Source organism: Epinephelus fuscoguttatus, linkage group LG12 (genome assembly GCF_011397635.1).
Source record: "Epinephelus fuscoguttatus linkage group LG12, E.fuscoguttatus.final_Chr_v1".
NCBI lineage: Eukaryota > Metazoa > Chordata > Actinopteri > Perciformes > Serranidae > Epinephelus > Epinephelus fuscoguttatus.
In genome coordinates this window covers 43,866,160-43,887,857 of record NC_064763.1, presented here as the reverse complement: position 1 = coordinate 43,887,857, position 21,698 = coordinate 43,866,160, and the positions used below count along the sequence as shown (strand labels likewise).

Below are 21,698 nucleotides of genomic sequence, written 5' to 3'. Positions count from 1 at the left end.
GGTTGTAGTCATTGTAGTCTTTTAGCTCAGCGAAAGTGCCGACTCGACACAGCTGTGTGCGGTCCTGGAGAAAGGGAGGTCGATGACAACTCCTCTTCGGAGGAATTCTCCCGCAGTCACTGACTGCACAAAACTTGCCCATTATTACTCTCTTGTAAACAACCTTCGCAGTATGATGCCTTGAAACACAACGCCAACCTTCTTGTTTTCTGTGTCCCATTACATTGCAATGGTTTCCTGCCAGTTGGCGACACCCACGTAAAGGAGCATTATCACCATCAAGTGGGCTGGAGTGTGTAATGCTTCAGGGTCAAACGAACGATCAAGTGGAAGTTTACCCACGGGTGTGAGGCGGCTGAAAAAATAGTTCCACAATCGCGATGAACAGCGAAAACACGATGGAAACCAGAGTTTGCTACGATTTTTATGCCAGAACATCAGCGAACACCACTGACCACTCAGTGAGTTTCATGGCTTTGGAAACGAACGTTTAGGGTGGTTTGAGGACAGGTTCACACATGGCCATAGGCAGCAGTGATAAGCCAGGCAGGGGAAAGACAAATTCTCTGAAAATGAGCAATCATCACTGTTTTGGTCTTAGCCACTCTATTTCATCATAAACAACCCAGCAATGGAGCTCAAAGTGCAAAATACCAGACCTCTCCTTTAACGTGTCAGAGAAAAGACCAACGTGTTCTCATCTCGTCAAATATAGACGCTTCGTCAGCGGACTTTCACGTCTACATATTACACCCAGGGTATCGTACTGTGTCTCCTGGTGACATTCTGAGAGGGGACATCAACAAATCACCTGGTTTAGAAAAAAACATCCAAGGTCATAGTCCAGGGTTCCAGGGTGCAACAGGCGCCGTCCAGCCGACCGGCGGCATATCATAACACTATCCAACCGTGTTAACAACTGACACCGCCTGGCAGCACATACCGCCGCTAAAGGTGGCGTTACAGCGGTCAGGTGTCTGACTCCGAAATCAAAGTGTTTGATGACTTCAGAATGAGAACAGGTGTTTGTGGGTACGTTCATTTATACGTTCAGCTACGGGTCATCAGCTGCGTCCAACTGTACCAGGATCAGTAAAACATGGTGGCTGCGTGCTATATGAGCAGGACGGAGGTTATCTGCAGGAAGATGTCGAGGGACGTTGAGGGACAAACAGTCTCCAGGCTGAATCTGTTTTGTACTGATTCTTCTTCTTGGTTTTCTCGTCTCTCAGAGGTCCATGAAGGTTGGGTCACATCTCTGCTAGCATCTCGAGGGCAGCCAAGCCCCGCCCCCCCAGAACTCCATGGACAAATCACCATCAAGGACCCACGGAGCCGCGCCTACGCCGCCCTGTGGGGTCACGACCTCTGGATTTACCCCAGCAAGGAAGGCTTCCAGCTGGGTCTTGCCTCCTTCTCCGTCCCCCTGAACGTGGCCACGGTCAAACCCACAGGAAAACACTCCTTCACCCTCATCACGCCATACAGGAGCTTCAAGTACGCACCTGTCTGTCTCCACCTGTCTCTGTCCCTGTCTGTCTCTATCTGTGTCTCTGTCTGTCTGTCTGTCTCTGTCTGTCTGTCTCTGTCTCTGTCCCTGTCTGTCTCTATCTGTGTCTCTGTCTGTCTGTCTGTCTGTCTCTGTCTCTCTGTCTCTGTTGCCACCTGTCTGTGTCTGTCTCTGTCTCCCTGTCCTTGTCTCTCTGTCTCTGTATCTGTATCTGTATCTCTGTCTCTGTCTCTATCTCTGTCTCCACCTATCTGTCTCTGTCTCCACCTGTCTGTCTCTCTGTCTCTGTCCCTGTATCTCTGTCTCTGTCTCTATCTCTGTCTCCACCTGTCTGTCTCTCTATGGTCAGACATACAGGAAAACACTTCTTTACCTTCATCCCACCCCACAGGAGCTTCAAGTACAACCGTCCATCTCCACCTGTCTGTCTCCACCTGTCTGTATCTACCTGTGTAACGTTTTTTCTTGTGTTCTTCCCGCCCCCACCCCAAACTCCACTTGACCCCACCCCCTGTACCCCCTTGTCTCCCCTTGGCCCCGCCCCCTGCCTGCAGCCTGTCTGTTGATTCGTCAAAGGACCTGTCCATGTGGTTGGACAGTCTGTCCTCATCTATCCGCAGCGCTCTGTCCAGCAGCCAGGTGGCGCTGCGTCTCTGGGAAAACCCCGACAACAAGGTGTGTGGTGACTGCGGCTCAGCCAATCCTGAGTGGGCGTCGGTCAACCTGCTGCTGGTCATCTGTCAGGCCTGTGCAGGTATGAGCTAACGAAGGCTAATCACGTGTACAACACACTTGGACCTGGACCTGGACATGACTGCTGGTGTCAAACCAGGTCGACTCAGACGACTCAGACAATGACTCAGACGACTCAGACGATGACTCAGATGACTCAGACGATGACTCAGACGACTCAGACGATGACTCAGATGACTCAGATGACTCAGATGACTCAGACGACTCAGACGACGACTCAGACGATGACTCAGATGACTCAGATGACTCAGACGTTGGAATGTGAGGAGCTGGTCAAAGTAGGCGGACCTTAAGTTAAAACATCGGGGAGCTAGAAAGGATCGTTCATCAGATAAAGGAGATTTTATTTAGACGAGCAGTCATCTGAACTACCTGAGGACAGGTGTCTAACACACCTGTGTTTAATGCTAATGTTGCTAGCAGGTGTATTGGTTTAAATGCAGAATTCTAATGTTGCTAACAGATACATTAGTTTTAATGCAGAATGATAATATTGCTAAAAGGGGTCTGTTCTCAGGTCAGCATCGAGCTCTGGGCACCAACCTGTCCAAGGTACGCAGTCTGAAGATGGACAACAAAGTCTGGACTGAACCACTCATACAGGTGAGGGGGGGCCTAAATCACTTGTACAGGTGAGGGGGGGACTGAACCACTCATACAAGTGGGGGACTGAACCACTCATACAAGTGGGGACTGAACCGCCATACAGGTGAGGGGGCCTAAATCACTTGTACAGGTGAGGGGACTGAACCACTCATACAAGTGGGGACTGAACCACTCATACAGGTGAGGGGGCCTAAATCACTTGTACAGGTGAGGGGACTGAACCACTCATACAAGTGGGGGACTGAACCACTCATACAAGTGGGGACTGAACCACTCATACAGGTGAGGGGGCCTAAATCACTTGTACAGGTGAGGGGGACTGAACCACTCATACAAGTGGGGACTGAATCACTCAAACAAGTGGGGCTGAACCACTCATACAAGTGGGGACTGAACCACTTGTACAGGTGAGGGGACTGAACCACTCATACAAGTGTGTATGTGTGTGGGGGGGGGGGGGGGGGCTTAGCCACTTGTACAGGTGAGGGGGGGACTGAACCACTCATACAAGTGTGTATGTGTGTGTGTGTGGGGGGGGGGGGGGGCTTAGCCACTTGTACAGGAGGCATGTCTGACTTTTAACCTGTTCCCCTCCCAGCTGTTTGTTACCTATGGTAACCGGCTGGCCAATCAGATGTGGGCTCCGGCGGTACCGGCGGCGGAGCAGCTGCTTCCTGAGTCATCTGACGAGGAGAGGTTCAGGTTCATCCAGGATAAATACAGCAGGGGGCGCTACAGACGAGTCCACGCTCTGGCCTCCTCACACTCTCTGATGGATCAGGTCTGACTCCATTCACACTTGTAGACTCGTTACCGTGGTAACAGACGTCAGGTCGAGTAGAGTCTGATACGTACAGTCACACAGGATGTAACATGTTTGTTTAACATGATCAGCTGTAGATGAGTCGATACAAACATCACCTGGACGTGTGTGATGGTGATGATGGTGTGTGTGTGTGTGTGTGTGTGTGTTTCAGAGGCTGCGTCAGGTGGTATGTGGAGACGACGTGGAGGAGACGATGTCTCTGATCTGCTCCGGAGCAAAGGTCTGATGGTCTCAGACTTTGGTCCTTCATGACCCATACAATAAGTCATTAATGATTGATCTCACACACACACACACACACACACACACAGGTGTCATAATAGTAATTTGAAACATATGGCTGTAAATATGTTTTCAGTGTTTTTATTTGATGTTTAATGACATCACACAGATGACATCACACATGAAGTTTACCTGAAAAGATAAATGTAAATATAAATATTTACATCAGTCCCAGTTTCCTGTTTGTGTCTCTGTTGTTCAGTATTTGATGTTTTTCTGAACGACTCCTCAGGAGGTCGTTTTTTTTGTTACAACAGGAAGTTGAAGTGTTTCGTTGTTTGGGGAGTGACACAATAAGAGTCACGTCTCAGCAGCCAATCAGGATCCATGAAATAACTGATGTGTTTCTGTTGTCATGGTGACTGCACCACGTGACTCTAGTCTGCTTTCCATCCGCCTGTTTTTATTTGCATTTTCAACAATTGAGAAAAAAAGGAAGAAATTCGAGAAAAAAAGGTTTTTGTGCTTGGAGGGAGTGGAAAAGTCAGCGTGACAATATTAGGAAAATGTGACTTTTGGCAATGGAAACAGATTTAGCGAATAAACAATGACATAGGCTCCCAGATCCTGCTTCTACTTCACACACACACCTGTGTGAACTTGTGTGTGATTACTCCAGTGTCAGGTGAGTGTATTTCACAACTTACCTGAATAGACTGGACGTGTTGAATACCGCTGCATCATGTGCGCTGCCTGGTGTACCAACACAGACATCATGGCATTATGTAGGCTACGCTGACAACGCTGATATGAGTGTGATGAGATCTCTCGCAATAGCCAAGAAGTTCCCAGGGAATCTCTCCATCTCGTCGTAGTCATGGATGTGCCGGTAGTTGTTCACATCAGTTGTGGACATGAGACGCTCAATGACGTCATCTCACGGCGCCCTCCTCTGCTACGGGTGTTCTTTTGCATTTTTATTTTTCACGAGAAGCGCCACCTACTGCTCGACCTGTTGACTCCCAATACTCACAAAACAATAATGAATGAAGACGTGCAGAAATTTGCATTTTCTTTTGCACATTTTCACAAAATTTGCTTAAAATTTGTGATACATTTGGATGGAAACCCAGTTACTGTGTCTTAGTGCTGTTAGCATTAGCATTGTTAGCTTCAGTTAGCATGTGGAACGTGTTTCCAGTCAGGTAGAGAACTCCTGGTGTGACATCACTGAGAGAAGTGTGACAGGTGATGTTACCTGTGTGCAGGTGTGTCAGTCAGACCCTCAGAGCCCCTCCCCCATCCTGCTGGCCGAGAGGGCTGGGAAGGCTCTGCAAACTGAGCTGCTCCGCCTCAACGAGTACACAGGTAGCACACACACACACACACACACAGACACACACACACACACACACACACACACACACACACAGGTAACAGCACTGTGTAAATCTGGTCTCTGCTCACCTCCTGTGGTGAACCATCTCACCTGGCTGCAGTGATGTCAGACTCTGGTGGTTTATTTATCTACTTTTATTTTCATTCAGACGTCCCGCCATACCTGCCACAGTCAGCCAATAGGAGAGCTGACTCCGCCCCCTCAGGTAGGATGGAACACACAGATTAAAAGTGACTGCAGGAGTGAAACATGATGAACAGACTTCAGGAAAATGAGACCAAAAGGCCACCGTAGATCTGATGAAGTCATTCTGTTCACCGTGTGTGTGTGTGTGTGTGTGTGTGTGTGTGTGTGTGTGTTACCTGTGTGTGCAGGTGAGGAAGAGGAGGAGCTTCATGGTAAACTGGAGGACGATCGTTTCCTCTTCTCATTAGAAAATGATTCAGCTGCATGTGACGTCCTCGACCTGCGAGAAGTTCTCTCAGTGTTCCTCAAGGATGGGTAAATATTATAAATACTACTGGTACTACTTCCTGTACTTGATCTCTGACTTCCTGTATTTGGCTTAGTACTTCCTGTACTTGATTTCTGACTTCCTGTATTGGACTTACTACTTCCTGTACTTGATCTCTGACTTCCTGCAAAGAGCATGGATACCAAGAGGCGAAGCTCAACAGAACGCCCCATAGCAACAGACTCGCCCATGGTTTCGTCCTACCGCCGCCATTTTGGACTGTCAGCAGACCCGCTTGCATACAAAGACACACAGACAAACTGAAGTATATCGCTATTAATTATGCTTACAATGCTACTCACCTCGTGATAGCTTGGTCACAGCTGCTTTTTCACGTTTTTGTAAAGCAAAATATAGACTTTTAAAAAAACCAAAAGAAGAAAAACGGCCTAGATGGCATCTCTACATATTACATCCACTTATGAGAAGATTAACTTAATTACTCCTTCAAAATCACCCCATAAGCCAATCTACCAAAACATAAAATAAAAAATAAATCAATATTTTAACTACAAACACATTAATGGTGACGTCACATAGTCAGGAATAAAGATTTATTTACAGTTTGTACAGTAAGGGGACAGTAATAATAATAATATACAGGCTGTTTTAATATGATATATTTTAATGCTAAAGCAGTAATCAGTTCTGATATAAATGGTCCAAGAGGCCATATATAGGCCTACCTGTCGGGATTCTTCGGGAAACGGTGGAAGGCCAGGTGCGGGGTGTTCCACTGATAGTTGTTGCAGTTAATTGCACTACACTGTTTTCTTTTACTTTTCGTCTCCTCTCTCCTTGACATCCTGCATGTTGTCTGGGCGCAACAGTCCAAGCTCAACAGTCCAAAATGGCGGCAGCGCCCCAGTGGCTGTTGGCAGAAATTCAACAGAGCTTCGCCTCTTGGTATCCATGCTCTTTGCTTCCTGTACTTGATTTCTAACTTCCTGCACTTGTTTTCTGACTTCCTGTACTTCAATTCTGACTTCCTGTACTTGTGTTCTGACTTCCTGCACTTGATTTCTGACCTCCTGTACTTGTTTTCTGACTTCCTGTACTTCAATTCTGTCTTCCTGTACTCGATTTCTGATTTCCTGTTCTTCATTTCTGACCTCCTGTATTTGACTTACTACTTCCTGTACTTGTTTTTTTATTCCTTGGCTTTTAACCTAGCATGAGACTCTGTTCTTGTTTTACTGTTTTATTGTTTTTATTGTTTGTTTTATGTTTTTATTTTTGTACAGCACTTTGTTTCAGCTGTGGTTGTTTTTAAAGTGCTCTATAAATAAAGTTGAGTTGAGTTGAGTTTTCTGACTGCCTGTACTTGAATTCTGACTTCCTGTATTTGATTTCCTGTGTTCCCAGACCGGTTCATCAGTTTGAGATGGTGACGCTGAGCGATCAGATGATCTGTGCTGCTGACAACAAGGAGGCACTGCTGAGTCACCTGGTTCACATCCTGAAGGTACACCTGAGTGCCTCTGTGAGGACGGAGTGTCAGACAGTAGAAGAAGAAAAGAGGACAAAGTGTCCTCACTTTCAGACGTCTCTGTCTCAGGGTTCAGTTTAAATTTAGACTTTTAGGATGTCCAGACTTTGGTTATGAACTCATGAAATGTTGCCACTACCAAAGTCGGGACATCAACAAATGCACCTGGTTAGGTTAGAAAAAAAATTCATGGTTTTGCTCAACATTCATACAGGAAGTGAATGGCGGCATCACGGGTGAAAGTCCAGTGTTTGTTGGACCCGTCCAGAAAAGTTTTTTGGCGTATGGGCCAGGCGAGCAGCTCCATTGGAATAAATAGGCGCCATCTTGGCGACCGGTAACTCGTTAATATTAAAATCTACGTTCAAAATTCACACACTACACAAAGTACACACAGTATCGTGTGTGTACTTTATGTAGTGTGTGTACTAGCTGTACATGTGCTGACAGAAGTATTTGATTTGAGACACAACACTACTCATCACTATAACCTGAGTTTATGTTTCTAGGTGATTCTCCCAGGGGGCGTGAGTTATGCTGAGGTGGGCGGAGCTTCTGCAGCCAGTAAAGTGTGTGTTGTAGAAGTGGGCGGAGCTTCTATTCACTCTGATGCCTGGTTGTTGCTGTGGGAGGACGGAGTCAGCATTCATCCCGTCCACAGACACACACAGCAGCCTCTGAAGATGGATCTGAGCACGCTCAGTCACCACGGTAACAGTGTTTATTGTCTCTTACAGACGACACGTCACACCTGTGTTTGCACTGTTAGATCTGAAAGGCTTTGTTTCTGTATGTATTTAATATGAGGAGAAACATGGACCCAGCTGGAGTCCCACAGGGCTCCGTCCTGGGTCCTCCACTTTTCACATGTTACCAAAGCAGACTGAGTTCGTCTCTATGCAGACGAAACGCAGCTCTCTACAGCTGTTGGTACAGAAGATCTGAGCCTGTTACATGTTATAAATATATAAATATTATATATTATAAATATTATATTTTCTGAGATCAGTGTGAGAACATCTGCAGTTGAGTCGGGACAGAACTAGGAGTTTTATTCATTTCTTAAAATAGAAACCAGCTCACAGATAACTCAAATATGTCTCACACTGCAGGTAAGAAATCTGTCTGTTATTATCCTCTGTCATCTCAGTGTCCTGTCAGGTTCGATGAAGACAGAAATATCAGTGTTTTAAATAAAGAAATGATGTATGCTCTGGGTGTTACGTTCACAGACCCTCAGTATTTTTCAGTGCAATGTCACCAGGTGTGGAAAATGTTTTATCAGCTGAAAGAGACGTATTTGATCTCAGTGTCACAAACTTTAGATGTAACAAGGTTAAACTGGTGTGAATGAACAAAAAAAAAAAAACCAACAACCTGTGAATCAAAGTTTGATTTACACTCTTTTTCAGAAATGGATCCATCAGAAAACATCATCACCATGGTGACGGCTGACAGGTGTGAAACTTTTCTCTCATCAACAGATTCTTAAAGTCCAGTTCAGACCAAAGACTCGCGACGAGATGAAACGTGTCAGAGAAAAGTGTCAGTGGTGTGAACTGGCCGATCTGAGCTCGACTCAAGCCAGCTGATGGTGTCACCTGACACTCAGCTGGTCAAATGGCCAGCATACAACATCCCTCTGTCCTTAAAAGAAGAAAAACTCACGGTGTGCCGGTGTCAGACGGTGGGTCACTGCTGCTGCTGCTAGCTGTATCAATCAATATATCAATCAATCAGTTTTATTTAGAAAGCCCAATATCACAAATCACAATTTGCCTCACAGGGCTTTACAGCATACAACATCCCTCTGTCCTTAAAAGAAGAAAAACTCCCCAAAAAAACTTTAATGGCGGAAAAAATGGTAGAAAGCTCAGGAAGAGCAACTGAGGAGGGATCTGTATGACACAATGAGACAGAGAGAGAGAGATGCAGGACAGACGGTAATGACAGTAGCTTACAACAACATTAATGAAAGTAATAATATTATAGTTATAGTTCTGGCTACTGTGGTACAATATGTTGAAAGTATGTATTAATACCTGACAGTATACATGTGTGACAATAATCATATGTGTATAATAACAGAAGAAGTATGACTAATGAGAGAAGGGGCCCGGTGTATTATAGGGGGGTCCTCCGGCAGACTAGGCCTAAGTCAGCCTAACTAGGGGCTGGTACAGGGCAAGCCTGAGCCAGCCCTAACTATAAGCTTTATCAAAGAGGAAAGTCTTAAGTCTAGTCTTAAATGTGGAGACGGTGTCTGCCTCCCGGACCGTAACAGGAAGATGATTCCACAGGAGAGGAGCCTGATAGCTGAAGGCTCTGGCTCCTGATCTACTTTTGGAGACTTTAGGGACCACGAGTAACCCTGCGTTCTCAGAGCGCAGTGTTCTGGTGGGATAATATGGCACTATGAGCTCTCTAAGATATGACGGAGCTTGACCATTTAGAGCTTTATAAGTTAACAGTAGGATTTTAAATTCAATTCTGGATTTTACAGGGAGCCAGTGCAGAGAAGCTAAAACAGGAGAAATATGATCGTGTTTCTTAGTTCCTGTTAGTACACGTGCTGCTGCATTCTGAATTAGCAGGAGAGTTTTTAAGGACTTACTAGAGCTACCTGATAATAGAGAGTTACAGTAATCCAGCCTTGAGGTAACAAAAGCGTGGACCAATTTTTCTGCATCTTTTCGGGTCAGGACAGGCCTAATTTTCACAATATTACGCAGATGAAAAAATGCAGTCCGTGAGGTTTGTTTTAAATGAGAATTAAAAGACAAATCTTGATCAAATATTACTCCGAGGTTTCTTACGGTAGTGCTAGAGGCCAGAGCAATGCCATCTAGAGAAACTATGTCATCAGATAAAGAGTCTCTGAGTTGTTTGGGGCCAAGAACAATAACTTCAGTTTTGTCTGAATTTAACATCAGGAAATTGGTGCTCATCCAGGTTTTTATGTCTTTAAGGCAGTTATGGAGTTTAGTTAATTGATTGCTTTCTTCTGGCTTCATCAATAAATACAACTGAGTATCATCCGCATAACAATGGAAATTTATAGAGTGATTTCTTATGATGTTACCTAAAGGAAGCATATATAGAGTGAATAGGATTGGTAGTGCTTATGCCCCGCCCACACACAAACATTCTCACTGACTGATGAATTGGTGCTGGTTATTTATATTATTGTGGCGTATTGATTATGAATACAGTCCATCTGATGCTGGTTACACAGAGTTGTTGACTAGAGATGATACACCGTCTCATCGTGGTCACTTCCTGTGAACCGCCAGCTTTTTACAGTAGCTTCCTGTTTGACCTCGTCTGGTCCTGAATCTTTGGTCTGAACTGTCACTTCACATGATTTAAGGGTTTTATATTTCCTGACGTCTGACTGGCTGAACTCCCACAGGTAAATGTGACATCACAGGCTAGGTCTTGTTTTTCTCACCAGGAGGGTGTTGTTGCGTTTCGAGGAGCAGCACAGTTGTCAGTCCTGGTTCGACCACCTGCAGAGAGCTCTGACCAATCAGAGGGCGGCTCCACAGCGTCCACCTGCACCCAATCAGAGCTCAGCTCGTCAGTCTCTGTACCCGGTGATAGATGTGGACTCGAGGGGTTCAGTCCCACCGGCTGTGGAGCGCTGCATCTCCCACATCACAGCCTTCGGTCCGAACACTTTATGTTCACACAGTCAGAAACTCTGAGACAGTCAGAGAGGACTGAGGCATCATGGGACATTCTGTCTGTCTGTGTCTCTCAGGTCTGAAGGTGGAGGGCGTGTACCGTCGCTGTGGCCTCGCCGGCAAAGTCAATCAATTGGTGAAGGCTCTGATGGCATCACCCAGCTCTGCCCCTCTAGAGAATGACGAGCAGGGTGTCTTAGACGCTGGCTCCGCCCTCAAACAATATGTCCGCCAGCAAGAGAGTTTGATCCCCGACAGAGACCGCCAGCAGTGGGTCCACGCTGCAGGTTAGTACATGTACCTGAACTGTGTGTTTAATGTACCTGTGTGTCAGGTGTCTGTACAACCGTGCTGCAGTGTTTGTGTAAGCGTCATGGTGATGGTGACATCAGGGGCAGTAGTGGAAGTAGTGTCAGTAATGAGAGTAGTGTCAGTAGTGTCAGTAGTCACAGTAGTGTTAGTAGTGTCAGTAGTAACAATAGTGTCAGGAGTAACAGTAGTGTCAGGAGTAACAGTAGTGTCAGCAGTGTCAGGAGTAACAGTAGTGTCAGTAGTGTCAGGAGTAACAGTAGTGTCAGTAGTGTCAGGAGTAACAGTGGTGTCAGTAGTGTCAGTAGTAACAGTAGTGTCAGTTGTAACAATAGTGTCAGGAGTAACAGTAGTGTCAGTAGTGTCAGGAGTAACAGTAGTGTCAGTAGTAACAGTAGTGTCAGTAGTGTCAGGAGTAACAGTGGTGTCAGTAGTGTCAGTAGTAACAGTAGTGTCAGTAGTGTCAGGAGTAACAGTAGTGTCAGTAGTGTCAGTAGTAACAGTAGTGTCAGGAGTAACAGTAGTGTCAGTAGTGTCAGTAGTGTCAGGAGTAACAGTGGTGTCAGTAGTGTCAGTAGTGTCACTTGTAACAATAGTGTCAGGAGTAACAGTAGTGTCAGTAGTAACAGTAGTGTCACTTGTGTCAGTTGTAACAATAGTGTCAGTAGTAACAGTAGTGTCAGTAGTTTCAGTACTGTCAGTAGTGTCAGTAGTGTCACTTGTAACAATAGTGTCAGGAGTAACAGTAGTGTCAGTAGTAACAGTAGTGTCAGGAGTAACAGTGGTGTCACTTGTGTCAGTTGTAACAGTAGTGTCAGTAGTGTCAGGAGTAACAGTGGTGTCACTTGTAACAATAGTGTCAGTAGTAACAGTAGTGTCACTTGTGTCAGTTGTAACAATAGTGTCAGTAGTAACAGTAGTGTCAGTAGTGTCAGGAGTAACAGTAGTGTCACTTGTGTCAGTTGTAACAATAGTGTCAGTAGTAACAGTAGTGTCAGTAGTGTCAGTAGTTTCAGTAGTGTCAGTAGTGTCAGGAGTAACAGTAGTGTCACTTGTGTCAGTTGTAACAATAGTGTCAGTAGTAACAGTAGTGTCAGTAGTGTCAGTAGTTTCAGTAGTGTCAGTAGTGTCAGGAGTAACAGTAGTGTCACTTGTGTCAGTTGTAACAATAGTGTCAGTAGTAACAGTAGTGTCAGTAGTGTCAGTAGTTTCAGTACTGTCAGTAGTGTCAGTAGTAACAGTAGTGTCAGTAGTGTCAGTAGTTTCAGTAGTGTCAGTAGTGTCAGTAGTAACAGTAGTGTCAGTAGTGTCAGTAGTAACAGTAGTATTTCAGCAGTATTTCTACTCTAACAGCACTTTTTCTGTCTCAGTCATTCCAGACGAGCGCTCCAGGTTCTCAGCCTACCGACGGTTGCTTCGGCAACTTCCTGACAACAACCGAGCAACGCTGAACGCACTGTTTGGACACTTTTACATGTAACACACACACACACACACACACACACACACACACACACAGCAGTAGATGAGTCAGTGAGATGTTTAACACTCAGGTCGTCTCTGTCATGTTTCTAATCATCTGGATGTTGGGCTGTTCCCTTCAGGGGTGGCCACAGCCAATCATCTGCTTCCATCTAACCCTGTCCTCTGCACCCTCTTCTCTCACACCAGCTGACTTCATGTCCTCTCTCACTACATCCATAAATCCTTGGTCTTCCTCTCGGCCTCTCGCCTGGCAGTTCCAACCTCAGCATCCTTCTACCGATATATTCACTGTCCCTCCCCTGAACATGTCCAACACATCTAACATGAGCTGTCCCTCTGATGTCCTCATTCCTGATCCTCTCCATCCTCATCACTCCCAAAGAGAACCTCAACATCTTCATCTCTGCTGCCTCCTGTCTTCTCCTCAGTGCCACTGTCTCTAAACCAAACAACATGGCTGCTCTCACCACCGTCTTGTTCACCTTTCCTTTTAACCTGCATCCTCATACAACACCACAGCTCCTCTCTCGGCACCCTGTCATATGCAGTTCCCTCTGACCTTCTCTGTACGTCTGCTGCTCACAGACGCTCACCTCTGCTCTTAGTCTAGCTTCCACTTCTCTTTCCCGCAGCTTCATTGTATGGCTCATCAACTTTATCCCTCTGTAGTTGCCACAACTCTACACGTCTCCCTTGTTCTTCCTCAGGCCTCCTCTCACTCTCTAAGACCTTGTTGAAAAACCTAGTCAGAAACTCCACTTCCACACCTCCACAGGTATATCATCAGGACCAACTGCCTTCACTCTTCATCCTCCTCAGTGCCCTCCTCACTTCATCCTCACTAATCTTTGCTCCTTCCTGCTCCACGATGGTCACCTCTTCTACTCTTTGTTCTCTCTCATTTTCCTCATTCATCAACTCTTCAAAGAACTCTTTCCATCTTCCCATCACACTTGTGGCACCTGTCAGTACCTTCCCATCTCTGTCCTTAATCACCCTAACCTGTATAAATCAGTCTCTCCCTCCTGACTGTCCAACCGATCATACAAGTCGTATGCACTTTGTTTGGCCTTTGCCACCTCCACCTTCACCTTACGCTGAATCACCGTGTACCCCTGTCGACTCTCTTCAGTCCTCTCAGCGTCCCACATCTTCTTAGCTAACCTCTTTCTCTGTATGCACTCCTACACTTCCTCACTCCATCACTAAGTCTCCTTATCTCCTTTCCTTCCAGATGACACACCCAGTACTCTCCTACCTGTCTCTCTGGTAACATTAGCTGTAGTTGTCCAGTCATTTGGGAGCACCTCCTGGCCACCCACAGCCTGTCTCACCTCCTCCCTGAAAATCACACAACCCTCTTCCTTCTTCAGCTTCCACCACTTTGTGCTCTGCTCTGCCTTTGTCCTCTTCATCTTCCTCACCACCAGAGTCACCCTTCACACCACCATCCTATGCTGTCCGGCTACACTCTCACCTGACTGATCTCCTTCAGATTACATCGTCTACACAAGATGTAGTCCTCTAACTCACATCCTACCTGTGAGACGTAACCCCTACACCTTCAGTTTCTAGCTTCAGACTCATCACCCTATCTGACACTCTTTTCACCTCCACAACATTCCTAACAAACTCCTCCTTCAGCATAACTCCTACTCCGTTTCTCTTCCCATCCACACCATGATAAAACAGTTTGAACCCTGCTCCTAAGCTTCTGGCCTTGCTACCGTTCCACCTGGTCTCCTGAACACACAGTATATCCACCTCGTCCTCTGCTTCATGTCAGCCACCTCTCTAGCTCTCCCTGTCACAGTCCCAACATTCAAAGTCCCAACTCTCAGTTCTCTTGCCTTTCCTTTTCTCCCTCTGCCTATGGACACGCCTTCCTCCTCTCCTTTTTTGACTAACAGTAATCCAACATCCACCGGCACCCTGTAGGTCAACAGCACTGGTAGCGGTTGTTGTTAACCCGGGCCTTGACCGATCGTGCATGGAGGTCATATTCGGGATTCGCATGTTTGATTTGACATAGGTTTTACTTCAGGTGCCGTTCCTGATACAGCCCTCTGCATTCATCTGGGCTTGGGACCAGCCCAATGAGAACACTGGCTTGTGCCCCCTTGGGGCTGCAGTTTAATAAAGTTTAAATTAAAGATGAAGTATATTTCAGATCGTACTGTCACACACACAGATCGCACATGTTGATCAGGCTGACCTGTTTCAGACAAAAGTGTTAAGTATTATAATGAAATATTAATGTTAAGACAGTTTTAGGACTAAAACAATGTTCGGAGAGAAATTTGAAATGACTTTCATTTCTCAAGTCGTCTTTAAATCAGTGTTCTGATGTCATCAGTCAGTCAGTGTCTGAGATTAGTCAGTGTCTAGTGTCAGTGTAATAATCAGGTGCGATCAGTAGACCTCAGTGGTGTCTCCTCCTCCTCTTCAGGGTCCAGGTGTTCTCTCAGGTGAACAAGATGTCGGCTCAGAACTTGGCTCTGGTTTTGGTCCCGACTCTGTTTCAGACTCTGAACCAGGATCTGCTCAGACTCACCAGAGAGTTCATCATCCACCACACGCTGCTCTTCCTGGTAAACCTCACACACAGCTCTGATGTTAAACACGTTATAAACATGTTATAAACGTGTCATAAACATGTCACATGGCGGTCATCCATCACTGTATTGTGATTTATTTCAGATTAACGAGCAACTCACTGAACAGGACCGTCTGATTACACTGTTACTTTAGATAGAAATCAGTAATTAGATTAATATTATTATTTACAGCCACAGTCTGCTCCTCAGAATAATACAAATAATGTTTCTGTTGTTTACTGACTTGTTGTTGTTGTTGTTTACTTTGTGCTGATGGTGATTTAAAGGGTTAAATGAATTTGTTTCTGTGCAGACACCAGAAAGAGAGAAAGAGAATGAAGAGGAGGATGAAGAGCAGATCACCATCCTCTGAGGAAGATGAAGTTGGACGTCTGTTCCCTCAGATCTCAGATTATTTCCTGATAAACTCTAAAAACTCTTCAGTTTGATTTTAAGTTTGTTTTTTGGATGAAAATATAAAATCTTTTTTCTCCTCATTAAAAATAGTTTTAGATAAAGTTTGTTTTATGATTAAAACTTTACTGTTTACTTCAGTTTATATTTAATTTCTCTTGTTTGTTCTTTAAGTGTGATCCATGTTGGGGCAGAGACAGCGCCCCCTGTCTGTCTATAAAGTCTGTAACATCTCTGCAGGACGATGTTTCCTCTCAGAAAAAGTTTATTCATCTTCTTTATAAAAATATTACAGTGTATTTTTCCTCACAGAAAAACAGAGGACATTTTACGTGTCTAGTTTTATTCTGTCATATTTTGGTTAAACCTAAACTGTCTCGTCAAATTAAAAGTCTGGTGCTCACATGTTGTTTTGACCTTGTTCATTTTATGTGTAAACAGGAAGTGCTTCATGAGGCTCCTGAGCGTGGTTTTTAATGAGCAGGTTTGTTTTTTGATTCTCAGTGTGAACAGGACTGCCACAGTGCCTCTGAGCCAGGCAGCTGATCCTCATTATGACACTCTGAGTACTGACTTGGTGATGGAACGTAAGTGCCTGTTGCTTTGTTGTGTCGTCTCGTGTCGTGTCGTGTCGTGTCATGAGTGTGCAGTGTGCTAACAGTTGTCCCAGTAGTGCTGCGATGTACGAACTATAATTAACTGGAGGAAATATGAAGTTAGTTGCTGTTATCTGTCGTATGTTTAAGACAAAGTCGTGCTGTTGTGAACACAGAGGTTAACAGCTGTTTCCTGTGAGGAGAAACGTCTGCTGTGTGTGACGCCATTGTAGTACCTATGATTTACCACAGGGTGTCCCCACTGTCCCTAACAGATGAAGTTTGTTTATTTCTCTGGAGAGTAATATTCTCATCTGTAGGTAACTTCAGGTCACTGTAGTGGTAAATAATTATTTCAGTGCTTATTGATACATTCATCTGTGTCTCAGGCTGCTGTCAGCCCTAGAGCGGTCTCCTCTGGTCTGAATCAGGGACTTGTGTTGTTCCAAAGTTGTATAATTGCCTAGAGTTGGTTGGTGTTCTCACGGCAGCATTTACAAGAGGACCAGATCAAATGCCTTGTGTGAGAAAGCTGCTCTTGATTGGTCAGAATTTCCATGTGGGAAAAATCCAGGAAGTAAAGCAAACGTTGAAGAAGAGTACACTTGCAAGATAAATGTGACACTTTCTAATGTCACAATGGAGGGACAACTACGCAGGTTGATTTTAGCGCTGCTCATCGTGGACTATATTGCTGTCATTGTTCATTTTAGTCAAAGCATACAGTTTGAAAACGAGGCAAACGCGGCTCCAACTAGAAAACAATGTTTTGATGCATTGGATGTGCTGAATGTGCATATTAAGGCAGTACAGGAGGAGGTGCACATTAATAATCCTCCAGGACTGTAACATGCTCATGTTTAACCCAAACAATGTGTCATGTGACGCTGATGTTAGCGTTCTTTAATAAATCCTGCTGGAACACAGAACAGTTCTGGGAATGAATCACTGCTTCTGTTTCCTGTCAGACTCTGGACGAACTGGCTCGATTTAATGACCTCACAAACAATATCAATAATCTGAGAGACTTGGAGGTCCCACCCTCAGCTCATCACTGATCATCAGGTAAACGTAAAGGTAATTGATCAGCTTTAAATGCACTGAACCTGTTGAATATTAAACTTTCTGAACACCTGCGTCTTCAGCTGAGAGCACTTGGATTTTATTACATATTAAATGTTGGTCAGGTTTCCATCCGATTTCATTTCCAGGAATTGGCTGGTGTTGCGCCACAGAATCAACTGTCTGAATCTGAAGTTATAAAAAGTGACCTTTTCACAGACAGACATAAAAACATAAACCTTTCATCCACTCTGTGAAGGTAATCCCATCAAGGTTCACATTTCTCAGTTGACTCCTGGACTTGATGTGTTTAAGAGAGGTTCTTCTTCATCATCTGATCCGCTCTGTTGACCAAGGCAGCATGCTGTGAAACAGCAGCAAACTGACCGCCAGCCGCGTTTAACATGAGGCTGCAGTCGTCTCTGTGCAGCTTGTCTCGGCTCCTCCACAGTCCCAACTGTCCGAGTTCTTACAGCTTCTTCAACAAACGTGTTGGCCATCTTGAACATGTCAGAGGTGTAGTGCTCTCCACCATTCACTGACACCATCTCATCGATTATTTTCATGAAGGTCTGAACCTGCCGTCTGCTTCGTCTTCCTTTGTTGTCAAACACACAGAATCTATCAGCACACATGGAGACCAGATCTTTCACACAGCTGCTGGACTGGATCTTCTGACCAATGGACTGACCTCCCAGTTCGTCTCCATGGGTGAACAGGACCATGGCATAGTTCTGAACATTGTTGTCAAACAGTTGAGGCAGCATGTGTAGCAGGGCAGAGTCTGTTCTGGACACCCTGCCAATCTTCACCACAATGACAAAAGCATGAGGTCCTGGTTGGGCCTCAACTATTGACCTCATGATCTCCAGGTACAGCTGTTCAGGAGTCAGAACTTCATCAGTGAATCCAGGAGTGTCGACCACTGTGACCCGACGACCCTCCACCTCTGCTGACTTACAGACAGTCTCAGTACTGACTGAATCGAAGTCACAGCCTGATTCAAACTGATGTGACCCCAGGATGGTGTTTCCTGAGGAACTCTTCCCTCCTCCAGGGAGACCCAGCAGCACGATCCTTGTTTCTTCCAACCTTGTGGACTCCGCAGAACCTACAGCTGGAGGACAGAAGACATCGAGTCAACCAAAAATATGAGACAACCTTTTCATAAACACTGACTGTAACTATCACCGAGGTCCTCGTGGGAACAAGTCAAATATGACAAGGGACCTCATTCACTAATGTGTGTGTGGAAATGTTCTTACTCTGCACATTAAATACACAAAGTCACCGTCAGATTAATGACACGTACACACCACCTGATCTTGTTTATACCAACGTGCATTTGTTGGTGAATGAAAATGATTTTAAATTGACGGGCACGCTGCCGCAATCTGCCATCAGCTCACTGCCACGCCCCCTTTTCTCTATGCAAGGAAATCTGTTAGTCCGGAGGAGTGTCATGGAGGAAGAGAAGTTGTTTTCACACACACATTAAAGTCCTGACACTCCTGTCAACTCTTCAGACGGGTTCAAACATGCCGGTCTGTGATTGGCTCTCTCCTGAAGGACTAACATGTTTCAACAGACTCAGCTATGAAGTCTGAACGCCTGCTCAGAGGAAGACCAGAAAATTTATATACCCTCTTATTAATAAAACCAATTCTCAGAGTCCACTGTACCTGATGAGGATGAACAGGTGTCAGATAAATACCTGCAGTAGTAAATTATTGTTGTGTAGTAAAGCTTTTTTAAATGAAAGCAGCTCTAGTTAAAAAGTGTGTTTGTTTACTTGCTGTGAGACATCATCATCATCATCATTTGTGTGTACGTATGATCTGAGGAAGGTCTTCATTTGTTGGCAGTCAGAACAAAGGTGAGAAAAAAACTGATGGATCTGATGTGAAAAATTCAATTAGTGCGACTTCACCCTGAGTCACAGACAGACAGACAGACAGACAGACAGGGTAGATGATGATGATGTCATGATACCTGGTGGATGAGATCCTTGAAGGTGACCTGTCTTCACCAGCAGCTCTCTGACCTGTTCCTGTTCTCCATTTTCATTGTTGAACAGATGATACTTTCCTGCAAACAGTTTAACAATGTCTGGAAGTGAACCGTCTTCTTCTTCAAAGATAAAATCCTCCAGTGACATCTTCTTCAGGGCATCACCATTTGTGAAGAGCATGTAACTCCTCTTCAACCCCTCCTCCCCGAGGACAGAGATGGTTGCCTTCAGAGCTTTCTCTTGTTCATCAGTGAAGCGTCCGACGCTGAGAACCACCAGGAACAGACAGGGTCTGTTGGACTGCAGGAGCTCCTGACACCAGGTCTGGATCTCCTCCTCATGTCCTAAGATCCCTGGAGTGTCGACCACTGAGATCTGCTTCCCAAACACAGTTTCAGTGGCTTCACTGATTTTTGTTGTCAGTGACTTGAGGGAAGGTCCTGACTCGAACATCTGGCAGCCCAGGATGGTGTTTCCTGACGCACTTTTACCAACTCCAGTGTTTCCCAGAAGGATGATGGTCAGACCTGGACCTGGACCTGGACCTGGATCCATGTCTGAGCAACACAAAACCTGGTGGTGACAAAAAGACAAAAATCTTGGATGGTTTCTCACTCTGTTACCTGTTGACCTGTTTACCTGTGGAAGGTCACACTGTTGAGTTGAGCTGCAGGCCGCGCCCCTCTTTGCCTGAGTGCATCAGGTTTGGGTGTGTCTCCCAGCCTGAAGGCAGCAGACTGAGTGCACCAGGTGGAGATGATTTGGTGATCGGGGGAGTTGGAAGGCACTCACTCACTCACTCACAGGATGGTGAGAGGAATCAGTGTGTGAAAGAAATGTTTGGAGAGACTGGGCTTGGAAAAGGAGACTGCAGGAGAAAGCTTGTTTCAAACAAAGAAGAAGGAGCCGATGAGCTTTCATTTATGTCATGTGTTTGTAGCTTTCATTGTGAACTGTGGACGGCTGTAGACTTGAGCATTTGGAAAATCCAATCTGATTAAATTTAGGTTAAAACGTGGTGAATTAAAAGGTTGTGATTAAAATGCAAGTTAAAATGTACTATATTTAATAATCATGTGGGTTAAAAGTACAGTTAAGAAATGGTGTGTATTTTTAAAAAAGTATTCAAGCTAAAAATAATTTAATAAACTTTTATGTGTATTTGAAAGAGTTAAAAACTGCTAAAGATTGGTTAAATTATTACTTAACAGTGCTTTAGAATATATTTAATTTATTTTAGCTGCTTAAGTGTTGGTATTTTCTACTTATTTTCAAGATTAATCTCTAGTAGGTTTAAATGTAAGTATTTAAGTTTAGGTTATGTTAATTGGTTATGGTTTCTTGGGTTACATTTTCTTAAAGCTCTTTTTTGTGTTTGTATTTAAGGTTTTTCACCTGTTATTGGCCTCGTCAACTTTCAAAAATAAAAAAAAGAAAGCTGAATCTTGGTCATTGAGTGAATCCCTGTCCAATCTTCTGAAGCAAGCTGCCTTTTCAAGGGGGGGAAGCTGCAGGTTAAACCTCACAAGAGTCACTTGACACACACACACACACACACACACACACACACACACACACAGGTGTGTCTCACTCTGTTACCTGTTGACCTGTTTACCTGTGGAAGGTCACACACAGGTGTGTCTCGGACTCCACTTTATTAAACCTGCTGCAGATTAACACAGAACAATAAAGTTAATCAGTTTGAATATTAAACATAAATAAACTGTTTTTATTGAAGTCTTTTGGATGCAGGTTTGGTTTCCACGCTGTCAGGTCACACATGTGATGGCTGATGTTGATAACGTCTCCTGAAATATTCGACATTAAACTACTTTTAAGTGATAATATAAAGAAAGACTGAGATTGTCAAAACGAAACTAAAACTACTGAATCAAAACTTCTTCCTCTTGTTACGTGAAAACACTCAGATTGACAACAAAGGAGGAAACAGAAAAAAAAGAAGTTTGACAGTTAAACTGTGAGGTGACATTTACTGTGGGGGTGTTTTATAAACAGGAAGTAGATGGACGTGTCTCACAGGTCCAGCAGGAGACAGACAGTCCAGAGACATGAAGGACACATGAGTAAAGGTTGAAACACTGACCTGAGAGCAGCTGACTGGATCTGTCTTCTTCCTGACCGACTCACACTTTGAATCTTTGAATCTGGATCCGCAGCTCGTCTCCTGAGTCCTGCAGCTGGACTTTATTGTGAAGGTC

General features: G+C 44.8%; 2 protein-coding genes across 4 annotated transcripts in view; one reads left to right on the top strand and one right to left on the bottom strand.

The window, feature by feature from the left end:
• LOC125898195 (arf-GAP with Rho-GAP domain, ANK repeat and PH domain-containing protein 1) overlaps window positions 1–16,213 on the top strand; it is a 28,862-nt gene extending 12,649 nt beyond the window's left edge. Inside the window, exons 11-26 of the mRNA XM_049591921.1 lie at window positions 1,233–1,497; window positions 2,065–2,264; window positions 2,781–2,866; window positions 3,468–3,650; window positions 3,847–3,915; window positions 5,186–5,285; window positions 5,465–5,521; window positions 5,691–5,817; window positions 7,196–7,295; window positions 7,829–8,030; window positions 8,732–8,777; window positions 10,774–10,988; window positions 11,083–11,292; window positions 12,685–12,790; window positions 15,249–15,390; window positions 15,710–16,213. Of these exons, the coding sequence (XP_049447878.1) occupies window positions 1,233–1,497; window positions 2,065–2,264; window positions 2,781–2,866; window positions 3,468–3,650; window positions 3,847–3,915; window positions 5,186–5,285; window positions 5,465–5,521; window positions 5,691–5,817; window positions 7,196–7,295; window positions 7,829–8,030; window positions 8,732–8,777; window positions 10,774–10,988; window positions 11,083–11,292; window positions 12,685–12,790; window positions 15,249–15,390; window positions 15,710–15,769 (2,168 nt within the window). The 3' untranslated portion in view covers window positions 15,770–16,213. The remainder of the gene's footprint in view (window positions 1–1,232; window positions 1,498–2,064; window positions 2,265–2,780; window positions 2,867–3,467; window positions 3,651–3,846; window positions 3,916–5,185; window positions 5,286–5,464; window positions 5,522–5,690; window positions 5,818–7,195; window positions 7,296–7,828; window positions 8,031–8,731; window positions 8,778–10,773; window positions 10,989–11,082; window positions 11,293–12,684; window positions 12,791–15,248; window positions 15,391–15,709) is intronic.
• Window positions 16,214–17,546: 1,333 nt separating this feature from the next.
• On the bottom strand, window positions 17,547–21,693 carry LOC125898199 (GTPase IMAP family member 1-like). Of its 3 annotated transcripts, none has more exons than XM_049591927.1 (3): window positions 21,584–21,693; window positions 19,461–20,052; window positions 17,547–18,585 (listed from the first exon to the last, which is right to left on the bottom strand). In XM_049591927.1, exons 2-3 carry the CDS (start codon window positions 20,032–20,034, stop codon window positions 17,753–17,755), a joined length of 1,407 nt encoding a protein of 468 aa, XP_049447884.1. In that variant the 5' UTR covers window positions 20,035–20,052; window positions 21,584–21,693; the 3' UTR covers window positions 17,547–17,752. The 3 variants fall into 3 exon arrangements, with proteins under 3 accessions (XP_049447884.1, XP_049447885.1, XP_049447886.1); XM_049591928.1 differs by lacking the exon at window positions 21,584–21,693 and adding an exon at window positions 21,079–21,099; XM_049591929.1 differs by lacking the exon at window positions 21,584–21,693 and adding an exon at window positions 20,103–20,123.
• Between the last annotated feature and the right edge of the window lie 5 nt (window positions 21,694–21,698).